Raw genomic sequence first — 13,483 nt, forward strand, 5'->3', positions numbered from 1 at the left:
AAAATCTTCAAAGGATTCTTTGAGACCATTTGCTATACTTATAACTTGTTTCATATTGTCAAGTGAACTGGGTTTTTGTAATGATTGTGCGAAAACTATTTTCAAAGATTCATGAGTGTCATCATTTGTTGAATGGGCTTGAATATAGAAACGCCTTTTTTGCAAATACTTAGAATCTTTAGTTACCTTGGCGACCTTTTTCATTTTGAGTTCTCCTAAGCAGTTCATATTACAGCAACTCGTCACAAATTCCCAAATTTCCTTTTTACCATGTAGATTCAAAATATCTCTAACATATTTTTTTCTAACAATAAAAATTGTTCATTTTCAGACAATCAATCAGAGTAATAATAAGATTAAAACCAATTAGTTCGTTTCTAACTTATGCTTCTAAAGTCCAATGGCTCAAACGGTGTTGATGCAGTTGATGTGGCATTTTGGAAGAAATTTGCATATTTGATGAAATGCTACATCTCCATCGGAAGACGGCAGAAGCTCACAAATAAGTTTGCTAATTGAAACCTCTCCATTCATTAAATGAGCTTGAAGATCAATTCCTTTAGAAATATCATTAATTGTAGAGATACGATCAATGTACTTGAAGGAGAAGAATGGAGCTGAAAATGTCTTAAATTTAAATATTATCGACTGGAACTTTATTACCTGGCGGAAAGAGCAGTACATCCGGCTTCAAGGTATAATTGGAGGCGGTGAGACCATTGATGTGAAGTTTCAGAACTGAAATATTGAAAATTATTGACAGAAACCTCTTAAGAATTACCCGTATCAACTTACCAAAAACCGAGAAGAGGAGCATTTTCAAACGAAGCTTTGAAAATAATCGGCATGAATGAATTTTGATGACTTTAAATTTCCCACGTTTTTTGTTTTTGTTTTATTTACAAATTGAAATATTCTTTCATTTCATGTTTACACGCGAAAATATTTGTTTTTTAATTTTTTTTTTGAAAATAAAAATATAACATTGTGTGTACTGGGTGATAGGTAAGATACATATACACTTTCAGCGTTTTCGGACCATTTTGAGAGAAGTTATGGCAATTCAAAGTTTTTGACACGCGACGCATGAAAAACATTTTGTTCTTTAATTGAATAAAGAAGCTCCTGGAGATGTGTACAATTTTATAAAAAAGTTTCAGCATTCTAGACCAAATATGAACAAAGTTACGGCTCCTTCAATTTTCTGTGCGACCGCGACGCGACACGCGTGCCCTAAAATATTTCAGTTTTCAGGTGGAATCCGAGGAAATGGTGAAAATCGCAAAAACATTCAGCACGGACTGCTCCCTTCACACACCCGGCAAGAACTACCGATATTTCTACTTTCATGGTGGGAAATTCGAGGGCTCACTTATCGCGTTTATCAACCAAAATAAGCACCCAAATATTCGACTTGTGAACCAATTTTTCGGGAGTTTCGGGAGTGCGGAAAACCGCGTTTTTCATGGATTTCCTTGAGCCGATGCAGAAGAAAATCGGATGCATTCCTATGAATTGCAAGTTGACTGATGTCTCGAAGCAATTCACTCCTGAATATAAGACATTGTGTGTTCTCGGTGACAGGTGAGGTGCATACAAAAATATCAGCGTTTTTGGAACATTTTGAACAGAGTTACATGCTCTCAAATTTCCCCAGGTGACCGCGACGCGACACGCGACGCATGGAAATCATTTTCTTCTTCAATGGAATAATGATGCACATTTTCGTGCACAAGAAGCTGTGCACATTTTCGCTTGAAGTTTCAGCATTCTAGACCAATTTTGAACAAAGTTATGGCTCTTCAAGTTTTCTGAGCGACCGCGACGCGACACGCGACGCATGGAAACTAAAACGGATATTTTGAATCGGCGTTTAAAGGTACTGAAGGTCCTAGCTGTGTGCAATTTCCTGAGAAATTTTCAGCGTTTTAGCCCCATTTCGAATATAGTTACGGCTGGTCAAATTTTCTGAGCGACCGCGACGCGACACGCGGCGCATGCCATAAACTTTGAAAACCCATAACTCTGCTCCCAGTGGTCCAAAACCTTTGAAAATTTTTGTGTACTTTCAGATTCGCATTCTAAATTTGAATTTCCAGCCAACCATCTATGCCTCTGCCACTCCCAAAATCCGACAAAAAGCCCGGCACCGAATGTGGATCGAAAGGACACGGCGAGGATGGTCTTTGTGTGGAGAACACGTGAAGCACTAGGATATCACAAAACAGAGAACGCTTTACTTTACAAAATTGAACAAAAATATTGAAATGAGCGACCGCGACGCAACACGCGACGCGTAGGAAAATTTTTTCATAAATTTCGAAAAAAACTTTTTAAATATTTTTTCGCGATTTCTAACTTTTTATTACAATAATTGAATTTTAGGGTATTTATCGATTACTTTCCGGAATTTCTTGTCCATCGGTGGCATTTCCAAAATCATCCGCATCTGCTTCAGCTTCTTCATTCTTTTGCCATTTTTCCAACACGGATAAATAATGTTTTCCACCGAAATAAACTATATACACAATAGCAACACCCACAACGATAAGGTTCAGCAATCCGACGAAAGCTGAAAAAAATTTAAAAAATTATTTTCAAAAAAAAAAAGTTCTAAATTTTTTTTTCAAAACTTTTCAAATTTATATAAAATCGAACTGTATTGATATGCTGATTTCAAAAATACACTTATTTTTCATTTTGCGCCAAAAATAACCAAGTTACAGCGGTTTTTACACAGCACGGGAGAGAGAGGAGAGAGCGCAGACAGCGAGAGTGTCTCGTTTCTCTGCGCTCTCTCATCATCAAGTTATCAGAAATATGTCATGATTATACTTAAAATGACCGGAAAAACATGCTGAATTCGAAAAATTTAGTTAAAAGTGATTGTAGGAAGTGATATTTTTAAAAAATTGAAAAAAAGTAACTCACCAACAGTTCCATGCATTAAAATCATTTTGCAACGTTTTGTATTAAATATCAATTGAGAAATAATTTAAATTTTCGATCAACAAATTGATGGAGTTGGGATAACCAATTTTTCACGTAAATTTTTAAAAAAAGTTTTTTTTTCATTTTTGCAAAGACACTCTCGCTGTCTGTGCCCTCTCCTCTCTTGCTCTCGGTTTGGAAAAACTGCCGTAACTCTGTTCGTTTTGTTTGTAAATAAATTATAGGCATATTTTCAGAATCAGGAGAGAAAACTGGTTTGAATGAGTGTAAATTTGTAAAATTTTGGGAAATTTTTTTTAGGGTCAAACATTTTTTTAGGGTCGAATTTTGTTCTCCTTCTGTTTCAACGCGTTCAATCTACAAACTTACTTCTTTCACTTAAAAAAAGCGAAACGTAATGCAATTTCAGACTAAACTCTCTTATTTTCCAAAAAAGAGCAATTACATGAGTCGTAGACACCCCATAAACCCTAAAATTATTTTTTGTTATTCTCACCTCAAATTACTTCGATTAGCACGTAGCGCAGGTGTATAAAACCGCTGGGCTTTCTTAATTTTCAGCAAAATGTCCGATTTTTCAGGCGACTTTGACTACAGTGAATTTGAGAGTTTTATAGCAATAGCAGAGTTTGCCAAAAATGCCGAAAAAGTTCAATTTGTCATCGCGATTCTTGGTTTTTCAATGAATATTCCTCATTTATTTATTTTACACGGAAATCTATGAGAACCCATAGCACGAATTCGTTGATGATTGGAATATCCATTGCTGATATGATAACTCTCTTGATGTTTATTAATCATAGAATTCAGTTGGATTGGATAACAAAGTTTTCATGCTATAACAGTTACAATTTTGCCATGAACGTGGTTCGATGGGTATCATATATTCTGCAGGACAGCTTTGAACGAGTTTCTTTTTACTTGGGGCTTTGTTTAGGTAATTTCAATAACTTGGGATCAAATTTAGGCTTAGGCTTAGGTTTTGGGTTTGTGTTTAAACCTTTGTTCTTTGGTACCAGTCTCCAATATGGGCAAATTCATTTAATCATGAAAACTTTGACCAAAAAAACATCTGAAAATGCGCTTTTATACAAATTTTTCAATATTTCCAGCACTGATCCGTTGCATTATTATGAAGCTCTCAGGTAATGCGCCTGATGCCCTTTCAACTACCACAAATGGCTATTTGCTCACCCTTTTTTTTGTCCTAGTCAACACGATGATCTCGTGTATCTACTACTATGGGTTCAAGATAATAAAGGACAAAGAGCCATGGACTCCTGGTGCTGGGTTAGTGTAGCATAAAGTCTGACAGAGATTGCTTTATTGTAAAATGACTATCATTGCTTTCAAACGTTCTTAGAGACACTAGTGTTCGGTCTTTAAAGGTGGAGTAGCGCCCAGTGGGGAAATCGCTTTAAAACATGCCTATGGTACCACAATGACCAAATATCATAGTAAATAATTTTTAATTTTTTAAATTTTTTTTTTTAAATTTTTATATGATTGTTTGAAAATTGAAAAAATCTCGAAATGCATCAAATTCCCATTTGAATTACCGCCAATAGTTCAATGTTCGATGAAGCGCGCTTGCATTATTTTAACTTTTATTTAATAATTTTTCTTATTTTTGATTGATTTTTCATGTTTTTTTGAGTAATTTTACTGGAAATTTATTGAAAAATTAAAGATAAATGTAGATTGTTCACTAAAAATAATTGAAAACAGAGAAAGAACGTTTTCCAACAACGTTGAGCCTGAAATAATCAATTTCACAGATTTAGGCTTTAGCGCCCGCTTTTAAAAAAAAATTGTCTTTTATCTTGAATTTTTTATTAAATTTCTCAAAAAAACATGAAAAATCAATCAGAAATAAGAAAAATTGATAAATAAAAGTTAAAATAATGCAAGCGCGCTCCATCGAACAATTCGAGATTTTTTCAATTTTTATAAAATCATATAAAATTTTTTAAAAAAGTTAAATTTTTTACTATAATATTTGGTCACATAAACAATTTCCCCACTGGCGCTACTCCACCTTTAATAGATAAAGTTGCAAGAAAATAGAACGAAGGAAGAATACTATTGTAAACTTTTTATTCTAGATGCACCGGGTTTTCGGCAAACTATACTGAGCCCTATTACTATCGGGTAGAAAAAAAGCGCCAGCTATTCCCTACTGACGCATACGATATGTTCAATGGAATCTCTGATGTAAGTGATAATGCTACCACTTTCACATTACGCGCAAAAATTTTCAGATTGCCATTGCAGCACTTTACCCAATTTTCGGTTTGCTTTTGATGTTCGAAGTACTGAAATCTGCCAAAGTTGCGTCGACAATGCTCAGCAAGAAAGATGCGGTGGAAAGGTTCTTTTAAATCAAACCTTGAAACTAATTGTTCAAATTGTTTCAGATACCACACCGGTCGAATGATACTTGTTATGACAATTTTCTACAATAGATTGTTACACGAAAAAATAGATTGATACACGAAAAAATAAATTGTTACACAAAAAAATAGATTGTTACACGAAAAAATAGATTGTTACACGAAAAAATAGATTGATACACGAAAAAATAGATTGATACACGAAAAAATAGATTGATACACGAAAAAATAGATTGATACACGAAAAAATAGATAGTTACACGAAAAAATAGATTGTTACACGAAAAAATAGATTGTTACACGAAAAAATAGATTGATACACGAAAAAATAGATTGTTACACGAAAAAATAGATTGATACACGAAAAAATAGATTGTTACACGAAAAAATAGATTGATACACGAAAAAATAGATTGTTACACGAAAAAATAGATTGATACACGAAAAATAGATTGATACACGAAAAAATAGATTGATACACGAAAAATAGATTGATACACGAAAAATAGATTGATACACGAAAAATAGATTGATACACGAAAAAATAGATTGTTACACGAAAAATAAATTGTTACACAAAAAAATAGATTGTTACACGAAAAAATAGATTGTTACACGAAAAAATAGATTGTTACACGAAAAATAGATTGTTACACGAAAAATAGATTGATACACGAAAAATAGATTGATACACGAAAAAATAGATTGTTACACGAAAAAATAGATTGTTACACGAAAAATAGATTGTTACACGAAAAAATAGATTGTTACACGAAAAAATAGATTGATACACGAAAAAATAGATTGATACACGAAAAAATAGATTGATACACGAAAAAATAGATTGATACACGAAAAAATAGATTGTTACACGAAAAAATAGATTGTTACACGAAAAAATAGATTGTTACACGAAAAATAGATTGATACACGAAAAATAGATTGATACACGAAAAAATAGATTGTTACACGAAAAAATAGATTGTTACACGAAAAATAGATTGTTACACGAAAAAATAGATTGTTACACGAAAAAATAGATTGATACACGAAAAAATAGATTGATACACGAAAAAATAGATTGATACACGAAAAAATAGATTGATACACGAAAAAATAGATTGTTACACGAAAAAATAGATTGATACACGAAAAAATAGATTGTTACACGAAAAAATAGATTGATACACGAAAAAATAGATTGTTACACGAAAAAATAAATTGTTACACGAAAAATAAATTGTTACACAAAAAAATAGATTGTTACACGAAAAATAAATTGTTACACAAAAAAATAGATTGTTACACGAAAAAATAGATTGATACACAAAAAAATAGATTGTTACACGAAAAAATAGATAGTTACACGAAAAATAGATTGATACACAAAAAAATAGATTGTTACACAAAAAAATAGATTGTTACACGAAAAAATAAATTGCTACACGAAAAAATAGATTGTTACACGAAAAAATAGATTGTTACACGAAAAAATAGATTGTTACACGAAAAAATAGATAGTTACACAAAAAATAAATTGACGTGAAGTTGAGATCGTTCTCTTATTGGGTCTTCATTATATCAGCTCGTAAGAAGACGTCTAACTTGTTGGTATAATCACACGAGTTTGATGGTATTCTGGAGACTGTTGCATGGTTTGACAACTTTCGTCCGAAAGAGTAGCAGCTGGGTCCTTTTCGTCGGTATTGCTGGTCTCAGTAATTCCTTCCATTGGGTCGTCTTTATCGTCAACAGTGATGACTTGGAGGGTCTTAGACAGAAGCATATCCTTGTCACGTTTCAGCACAGTGGGTGATGCCAGTAGTTGGTTTGGAGAGTTTTTTGGGTCGAGTTCAACAGCTCCGGATTCCAGGGGAAATTTGGTAATGTTAAATTGTTTGGTACTGTGACCTTAAGAAAGTTGTATAATTAAATCGTATTAAAGTCAGTTCGTTTGGTCGTGATTTCTCAGAGGAGTATCAAATTACTGTTCTGGTAGTTCATTCGAAGTGGGGCTCATTTCGATGGTCGTTGACATGCTTCGGAGTGGTTATTCGTTCAATATCAAGTACGGTACGCCGAGTTCGAGGGTTCCTGAGAGAAATTCACGATTAAGCAGTAATTCCAGTACGGAAAGCGGTAAAAACAAAGAAGTATGCGAGTAAATCCAGTAAATTGTCGAAATTTTTGTGAATTTATCACGTAAATAATTTTTAAAAGTAAAAATGTGCTGAACTGTGTCGAAAAAATGAAGAAGAAATGACGAAATTCCATGAAGAAAATCCATTTTGGGCCCAATTTCGTCAATTTCAAGAGTTAGATGTGCAGGTGGTCTCGCCACGAATACAGTAACCTTCTCAGTGGCGCGCGCTTGCGCGCGTTTTTGCTCGAGAATGAGGTTTTTTGGAATGTTCGGTTTTTGAAAGTGGTTTTCTGTCGATAAAAACCGTAGTTTCGAACATTTTCGGGAAATTCTTTTTATATGGTGTTGGTGAAGGTTTTTTGCAAGTGAAGAAGTAATTTTCGTCTTGTCAAGTTCTATCACTTTCTCTCTGCCGGCTGTTTTGGAGTTTTCCGAGTTCGAAGAGCCGTTTTCTGCAGTTTTCAGGAGAATTGTGTAGTTATTCGTCCTTTTAGTGATTGAAACGTCTCCGTCAGGTCGATGCACCATGTTGTGGGGCGGTTGTAGTATAACCGACTAGCCGAAGTTTTAACCCCGTTACGAAGAGAGAAGAAGTGAAGCGCTAAGTGGCAAGACGCGTTGGCGGATGAAAGCGTTGTGCATTGTAGCAAATCCATGGTTCGATCAGTCTTGAAAACAGCATACAATTTAGGCAAAAGGAATTTATTATAATTTTACTAAAAGATTCCAAAAGGGTATTAATTGATTAATATATTTTTATTCCGAAAGGTGTGAACAAGGACAAAAGCCCGAAGGCATAAAACCTTGTTTATGATCGTTATTATACTGGCAACAAGTTGGCCAGTCTCATTGTATCACGTATAACGAGTGACGTCATGGCGCTGTGGCCTATTTCAAGTGTTAAACCGTGTTCAAGCTGGTGGTCAGGTTGAGTAGACGGGAAGAAATTCCATATTCATCGGATGATGAAATCACATCATCTTTGGTGATGATAACGGAGAGAAGTTGACCATTTTAGCCCAGAGTCGTCGCGACTGAAGTGAGTTTCCTGCTGCTGCGGCCTGCGCGGCGTGACGGGTCTCGACGCGACGAGGAAGTACGGTAGAGAGCCGAAGCAGTGTAGATTTACGGAAAGTCAATTAATAGCAGTTTAAAGTCAACTGGAGGATGTTGTAGACTTCCGAAGTTGACGAGTTGTGAAAGGCAAACCGTAGGGATCCGGTTCACAACACAACTCATGTGACAGCTGGAAAATTAAATTTTACATAACACATCAAGATTTATGAAAACTTTATTAATCTTTACAACACCACAACAGTGCTCCTCGAAAGAGTTGATAACTGTGAGACTTTCGGTCGCCTTGGTTCTGGCAATTTCGAGATCATGCTCCGCACCGCCGTTCGATAAGGCTTATGAAGAGTCACCAGAGCTGTTGTAGATATTAGACCGTGAATAGATACATTAATAAGTAAGCAATTGATAATTCCCTGATTATAATACCCCACCAAGTGTGCTATTGTGAAATATATAAGTGGAATTATCAAGCAGATCATTGGAGATGCAGCCTGCACGACCACTGCTGTTAGGAATTGCTTCTGCATTTGGAACGTCTTTTGTGACATTGTTTTTGCCTTTAACTGCTCCAAACTACTATATATAAGACAGCCGTTGAAAAATATAATCTGACCAATTGCTCCTGACAATCCCATCGAAATCGCCATAACATGATAAGTCATGTCATCAGCTATCACATAGATATCTGCTTCGTAGATTTCACGCGGCAGACAGGGAAGGGTCTGGAAATACATATCATAGGAGTCTTCACTCCTAGCATACTATGCCTAAGCCTAAGCCCAATCCAACCTTGAATATATCCTGCAATGCAGTTTTCTGATCCGGAATAAAAGGTATCCCAAGTAGCAGAAACGATGGGTACACAATATACTGACCCGGCAGAAACCCTGGTGTAATGAATTTTTTCCAAAGTGGCACCCAGGAGAACTTGCAAATGATTCGGAATCGATTTTCGAATATACCAGTAATTCCTAATGTCACAACTGGAAGAGATTGAATTTTCCAGTTTTTTTTTGTCAAATTAAAAAAAAAACTCACACTGCAAACAGGCTATCATAACAAAAATCGCTAAAAGAAACGAGTAGCTAGAGTATTGCAATAATCCGAGCGAAAACCCAGCTATCCTAGTTGCTAACACATATGGAATACCCACTACAGTCACCGAATAGTCTAATGCCATCACGGAAACGTGCATTTGTAACAGGTACCACTTAACAGCCGCCATTTGCAAAGGGGTTTTGTAAATGATACAGTATAAGCCGAGTAGGTGGACTGGTGTGATAATTACCGAAGCGATGTGCATACCTGTAGATAGAAATTGAGGTGAATCGTAGTAGTTGAAGTTAGGCGTGCATGTCGTGTTCATAATAGCTGAAATGAGTCTAGAAATGGCTTGTTAATCGGAAAAGAATCAAATAAATCATCTGTTACTGGAAATCGATGCTAATTGAAATCTAACAGAAATACCGTATTTCCTCTATTAGTTAGGCATCTCTATTAGTTTTGCACCTCCATTAGTTTTGCATCCAACATCACTAATCGAAAATTAGTTTTGCACTCTCTATTAGTTTTGCACCTCTAATAGTTTTGTACCCCTTCATTTGTTTCCTATTTTTAGGAATTCAAAATTTACATTATAAAATCGTTCTAAAAATCAGTAAAATTCTTACAGACTTGGTATAACAAGCCAAAATTGGCAAAATATGAGTACAACTCGGACAGTTTTTGCGTATCAGCCTTAAAATTCATCCATTTTGGTTCATAAGTTGTTACTGAAATTGATATTATTTTACCATAACTTAATGGAAAACATCAGAAAAACCTGTTCGAAAATTAGTTTTGCACCCTCTATTAGTTTTGCGTCAAATTAGGTGTCCGAAAATTAGTTTTGCATGCCTTACTAATAGAGGAAATACGGTATGTTATATACCAAAGAACAGGTTCAATATGGGTCCAATTCAATTTGTTGCATAGTCAATCTAATACCATCACACAGTGCGTGCAACTTCTATAGCGCCCCTATTTTTTTTCGTGTTTTATCACTTTCCCAAATTTTTTCAAGAAAACTATCATTGCCATTTGATTTTAAATGTCAAAAAACTGGGGTTGAAACACGAAAAAAATTGGGGGCTCTATAGAAGTTGCACGCACTGTAGTATTAAATTGTTACCTATATTAATATTTATTATATCATATTAATTATAGTATAGTAAAGTAAGTTTCTAAATTGGAAGCATGCGGTATACTAATTTCAATTATGCATCTTGAGTGATGTTTTAGAGTGTCAGGTGGAAAATGGATAGCCTGGAAGCCGCCGCAGAAATATGTCCAACTTAGTCATAACATTGATCTGCTCCGACAGGTGAAAAAAACCATAAGGTTTTTTTCTTTACTTCTTTACTTCTTTGTTCTTACTTACTTCTTCTTCTTTTTCTTACTTCTTGGAAAGTATTTTTATTTCAGAGTTACATAATGTTGTGTGGTTCTTTCAATTAGTATGTATAATATATAGTATGTATAGTAGTATGTGTAGTATGCATAGTACATGTATGTAGTATGTATGTATAGCCCATTGGAAACGTTATCTAGACATTTACCGCTACCGGGATCCGAACCATCGACCTACAGCTTACAATACAAAGGCTTTAACCACTACACTACAGACACACTGAAACACCTAGAATCATTTGATTATTTTATTCAACAACTATACATGAAACTCTCAGTGGGAACCGAACCATCGATCTTCTGCTTACAGTACAATTGCTTTAACCACTACATTTGATTCTTTTGGTTTTTAATTGATTTTTAATTGATTAAATATTGAAAAAAAAAGAGATAATGTACATCCCCAAGAGGATACACATTAAAACAAAAAAGGGGGATAAATAGGGGTTAAATATAAAATCAGAGACAATAAAATATGGGGAAGCAAAAAATCAACAAGATTTTAGAGGGGGTAGTGCAGAATAGGAAGAGCGGTTTAGGTCAACCTTAGCGCACCAGCTGTCTGGCTTGCTACAAGGACACTGGAAATGACTTTCTAATTGATTGATTTTAGTTTTCATACAGTTTGCGCGTTTGTCAATCAACACCAGCTGCGCTTTCAAACCAGCCGAAACCGGTTTCCAGCTAGTTTGAATATGATATTCAAATGTTTCTTGATGTTCTTGTGTGATTTTCTTATTCTGCCAAGTAGCCTCCAATAAATGCCGAGTGTGCAGACTCCGCCCCTTTTTCGCGTTTTTTGACGTTTTTTTAGGGTTGCGAAAAAATGTCCCCCTTCGATTCAGATCTCAATTTTCAAACTACAACCTAGTGTACAAAACGTACTCCAGGTGATATCAAAAAAGGCGGTGGCAAACCTCTACTCCTTAATTCAGTTGTATAATAAACGCGACATGAACACTACATGTACCGCCGACTTTAGCATTTTCGAGTACCCCCAATTTCAGGCTACAGCAATGCATATCATCACTGTAATAGTCACACCATTCCACTTACTTGGGTTATACTGTATTGTATATAAAACTCCTGACCAAATGAAAGGTGTAAAATAGTACCTGTTGAACTTACACCTAACCGTTATGGCATTCGACTATACGTTGACGTTCCTGACGGTTCCGTTTTTCTTGGCTACTAAGCTAGCAGGGTTTTCAATGGGGATTGTGAAATACTTGGATCTACCGTTTGTGATACCAGCATTATTCCTGATATACTGTTTTGGACGTGAGTTTTTCATGGGGGTATTCATGTAATGACGAAAAATGCTAAAATGTATTTTTCACATTTTTTCCAATATTCATATGTGTAAAAAAATGTTTAAAAAACGCGTGCATTCAACATTTTTAACAAGCGTTTTTAAATGCATGCGTTTTTGAAAAATGTTACATACATACTTTTTAATTCAGTAATGTTCATCGCTATCGTTGCAATATTTCAAAACCGATTTCAAGTCATTTGCACCTTTTCCTGGATGCCAAAATGGCGAAAACATGTGCAACCATCATTCCCACCAAAGATGTATATAGTTCACGCTTGTCAGCTCGTCACAGTGTTCTTTTTTGTACCAGACCAGGAAATTGCGAGAAAAGATTTGTTTAAAGTATAGATTCTGAATAGGTTTTTCTCAGAGTACCTTCAATTCTGTAATTCCAGAATCTTCCCTGCCTACCCCGTGAAATCTACGAAGCACCGATCTATGTCATCGCTGACAACATGACCTATCATCTGACAGTGATGATGTCTGGTGTTATACTTGTCTCCGGTTATATCCTATTCTTCCTCACATGCCTCATCCTGAACAGTCTCAAGCAGCTAAAGGAGAATAAAATGTCAGAGAAGACATTTCGACTTCAGAAACAATTTCTCATCGCGATTATCGTGCAGAGTGGAGTCCCACTGTTAGTATTTATGATCCCAATTGCATATTATGTAGTAGCATTGTTGAACGAGTATTACATTCAAGGAACTACAAATTTCATGCTTGTCATCGAGTCGTTACATGGGTTATTCTCAACATTGGCCATGTTGTAATTTCACAAACCTTACCGTAAAGCAGTTACTGAGATGTTCGTGAAAGTGATTGAGCGGAAACATAAAGATTCTCAAGTCTATCTGGTTACCAGGAGAACAGGCTCTTAGCAATGTAATACAGTCGCGACAGAACGATCGCTCCGCAAATTTTGCATCCGGCAAAGGGGCGTGGTTTAGTTGGAGGCGGAGCGTCAACGCAAGCCTGCGGCACGCTTTTTTCTCGCTTTTTTCGTGCGGTAATTTGCAGTTATTTTTATCCGTTTTCTGTTCGAAATTTCACGATTTCGCTCGATTTTGTTCGTTTTTTTGGATAAAAAAGTGTTCAACTATTTTTTTAAATGAAAAATAATCAAGGTTTTACAGTTTTTACTCGAAAAAATGCTTC

The 13,483-nt window shown here is 35.4% G+C and overlaps 3 protein-coding genes, 2 non-coding genes and 3 pseudogenes across 8 annotated transcripts; 4 read left to right on the forward strand and 4 right to left on the reverse strand.

Annotated features, from left to right (window-relative positions):
* Positions 1 to 309: 309 nt before the first annotated feature.
* On the reverse strand, positions 310 to 817 carry Y51A2B.9 (uncharacterized protein; the record flags this gene model as incomplete). Its single annotated transcript, NM_001129581.2, has 3 exons — positions 310 to 617; positions 664 to 738; positions 796 to 817. 3 exons carry the CDS (start codon positions 815 to 817, stop codon positions 406 to 408), a joined length of 309 nt encoding a protein of 102 aa, NP_001123053.1. The 3' UTR covers positions 310 to 405.
* Positions 818 to 1,254: 437 nt separating this feature from the next.
* Y51A2B.11 lies at positions 1,255 to 2,205 on the forward strand (annotated as a pseudogene). Its single transcript has 2 exons — positions 1,255 to 1,584; positions 2,100 to 2,205. Coding segments are annotated over exons 1-2 (436 nt in total).
* Positions 2,206 to 2,347: 142 nt separating this feature from the next.
* On the reverse strand, positions 2,348 to 2,982 carry Y51A2B.16 (DUF3149 domain-containing protein). Its single transcript, NM_001269868.2, has 2 exons — positions 2,932 to 2,982; positions 2,348 to 2,572 (listed from the first exon to the last, which is right to left on the reverse strand). Exons 1-2 carry the CDS (start codon positions 2,954 to 2,956, stop codon positions 2,391 to 2,393), a joined length of 207 nt encoding a protein of 68 aa, NP_001256797.1. The 5' UTR covers positions 2,957 to 2,982; the 3' UTR covers positions 2,348 to 2,390.
* Y51A2B.14 lies at positions 2,743 to 2,799 on the forward strand. The gene has a single exon (NR_070161.1). It is a non-coding gene; the product is annotated as an Unclassified non-coding RNA Y51A2B.14 (non-coding RNA).
* Positions 2,743 to 2,799, reverse strand: Y51A2B.12. Its single transcript, NR_070162.1, has one exon. It is a non-coding gene; the product is annotated as an Unclassified non-coding RNA Y51A2B.12 (non-coding RNA).
* A 535-nt stretch (positions 2,983 to 3,517) lies between the features above and the next one.
* On the forward strand, positions 3,518 to 5,442 carry srw-81 (annotated as a pseudogene). Its single transcript has 5 exons — positions 3,518 to 3,889; positions 4,065 to 4,242; positions 5,058 to 5,166; positions 5,214 to 5,323; positions 5,370 to 5,442. Coding segments are annotated over exons 1-5 (842 nt in total).
* Positions 5,443 to 8,789: 3,347 nt separating this feature from the next.
* Positions 8,790 to 9,935, reverse strand: srh-209 (Serpentine Receptor, class H; the record flags this gene model as incomplete). The annotated part of the gene is made up of 3 exons (NM_075199.3): positions 9,601 to 9,935; positions 9,352 to 9,545; positions 8,790 to 9,284 (listed from the first exon to the last, which is right to left on the reverse strand). The coding sequence occupies exons 1-3, from the start codon at positions 9,926 to 9,928 to the stop codon at positions 8,790 to 8,792; spliced, it is 1,017 nt and encodes a 338-aa protein (NP_507600.2). The 5' UTR covers positions 9,929 to 9,935.
* Positions 9,936 to 11,963: 2,028 nt separating this feature from the next.
* On the forward strand, positions 11,964 to 13,206 carry ZK262.12 (annotated as a pseudogene). The gene has a single exon. A coding segment is annotated over exon 1 (1,243 nt).
* The last annotated feature ends 277 nt before the right edge of the window (positions 13,207 to 13,483 follow it).

Source organism: Caenorhabditis elegans, chromosome V (assembly GCF_000002985.6).
Source record: "Caenorhabditis elegans chromosome V".
Classification (NCBI taxonomy): Eukaryota; Metazoa; Nematoda; class Chromadorea; order Rhabditida; family Rhabditidae; genus Caenorhabditis; species Caenorhabditis elegans.

Coding starts and splice junctions, on each gene's coding strand:
- Y51A2B.16 (NM_001269868.2), bottom strand. CDS start 2,956: ATGATTTTAATGCATGGAACTGTTG. Junction 2,573..2,931: donor TTTAATGCATGGAACTGTTG/GTGAGTTACTTT, acceptor AATTTTTTTCAG/CTTTCGTCGGATTGCTGAAC.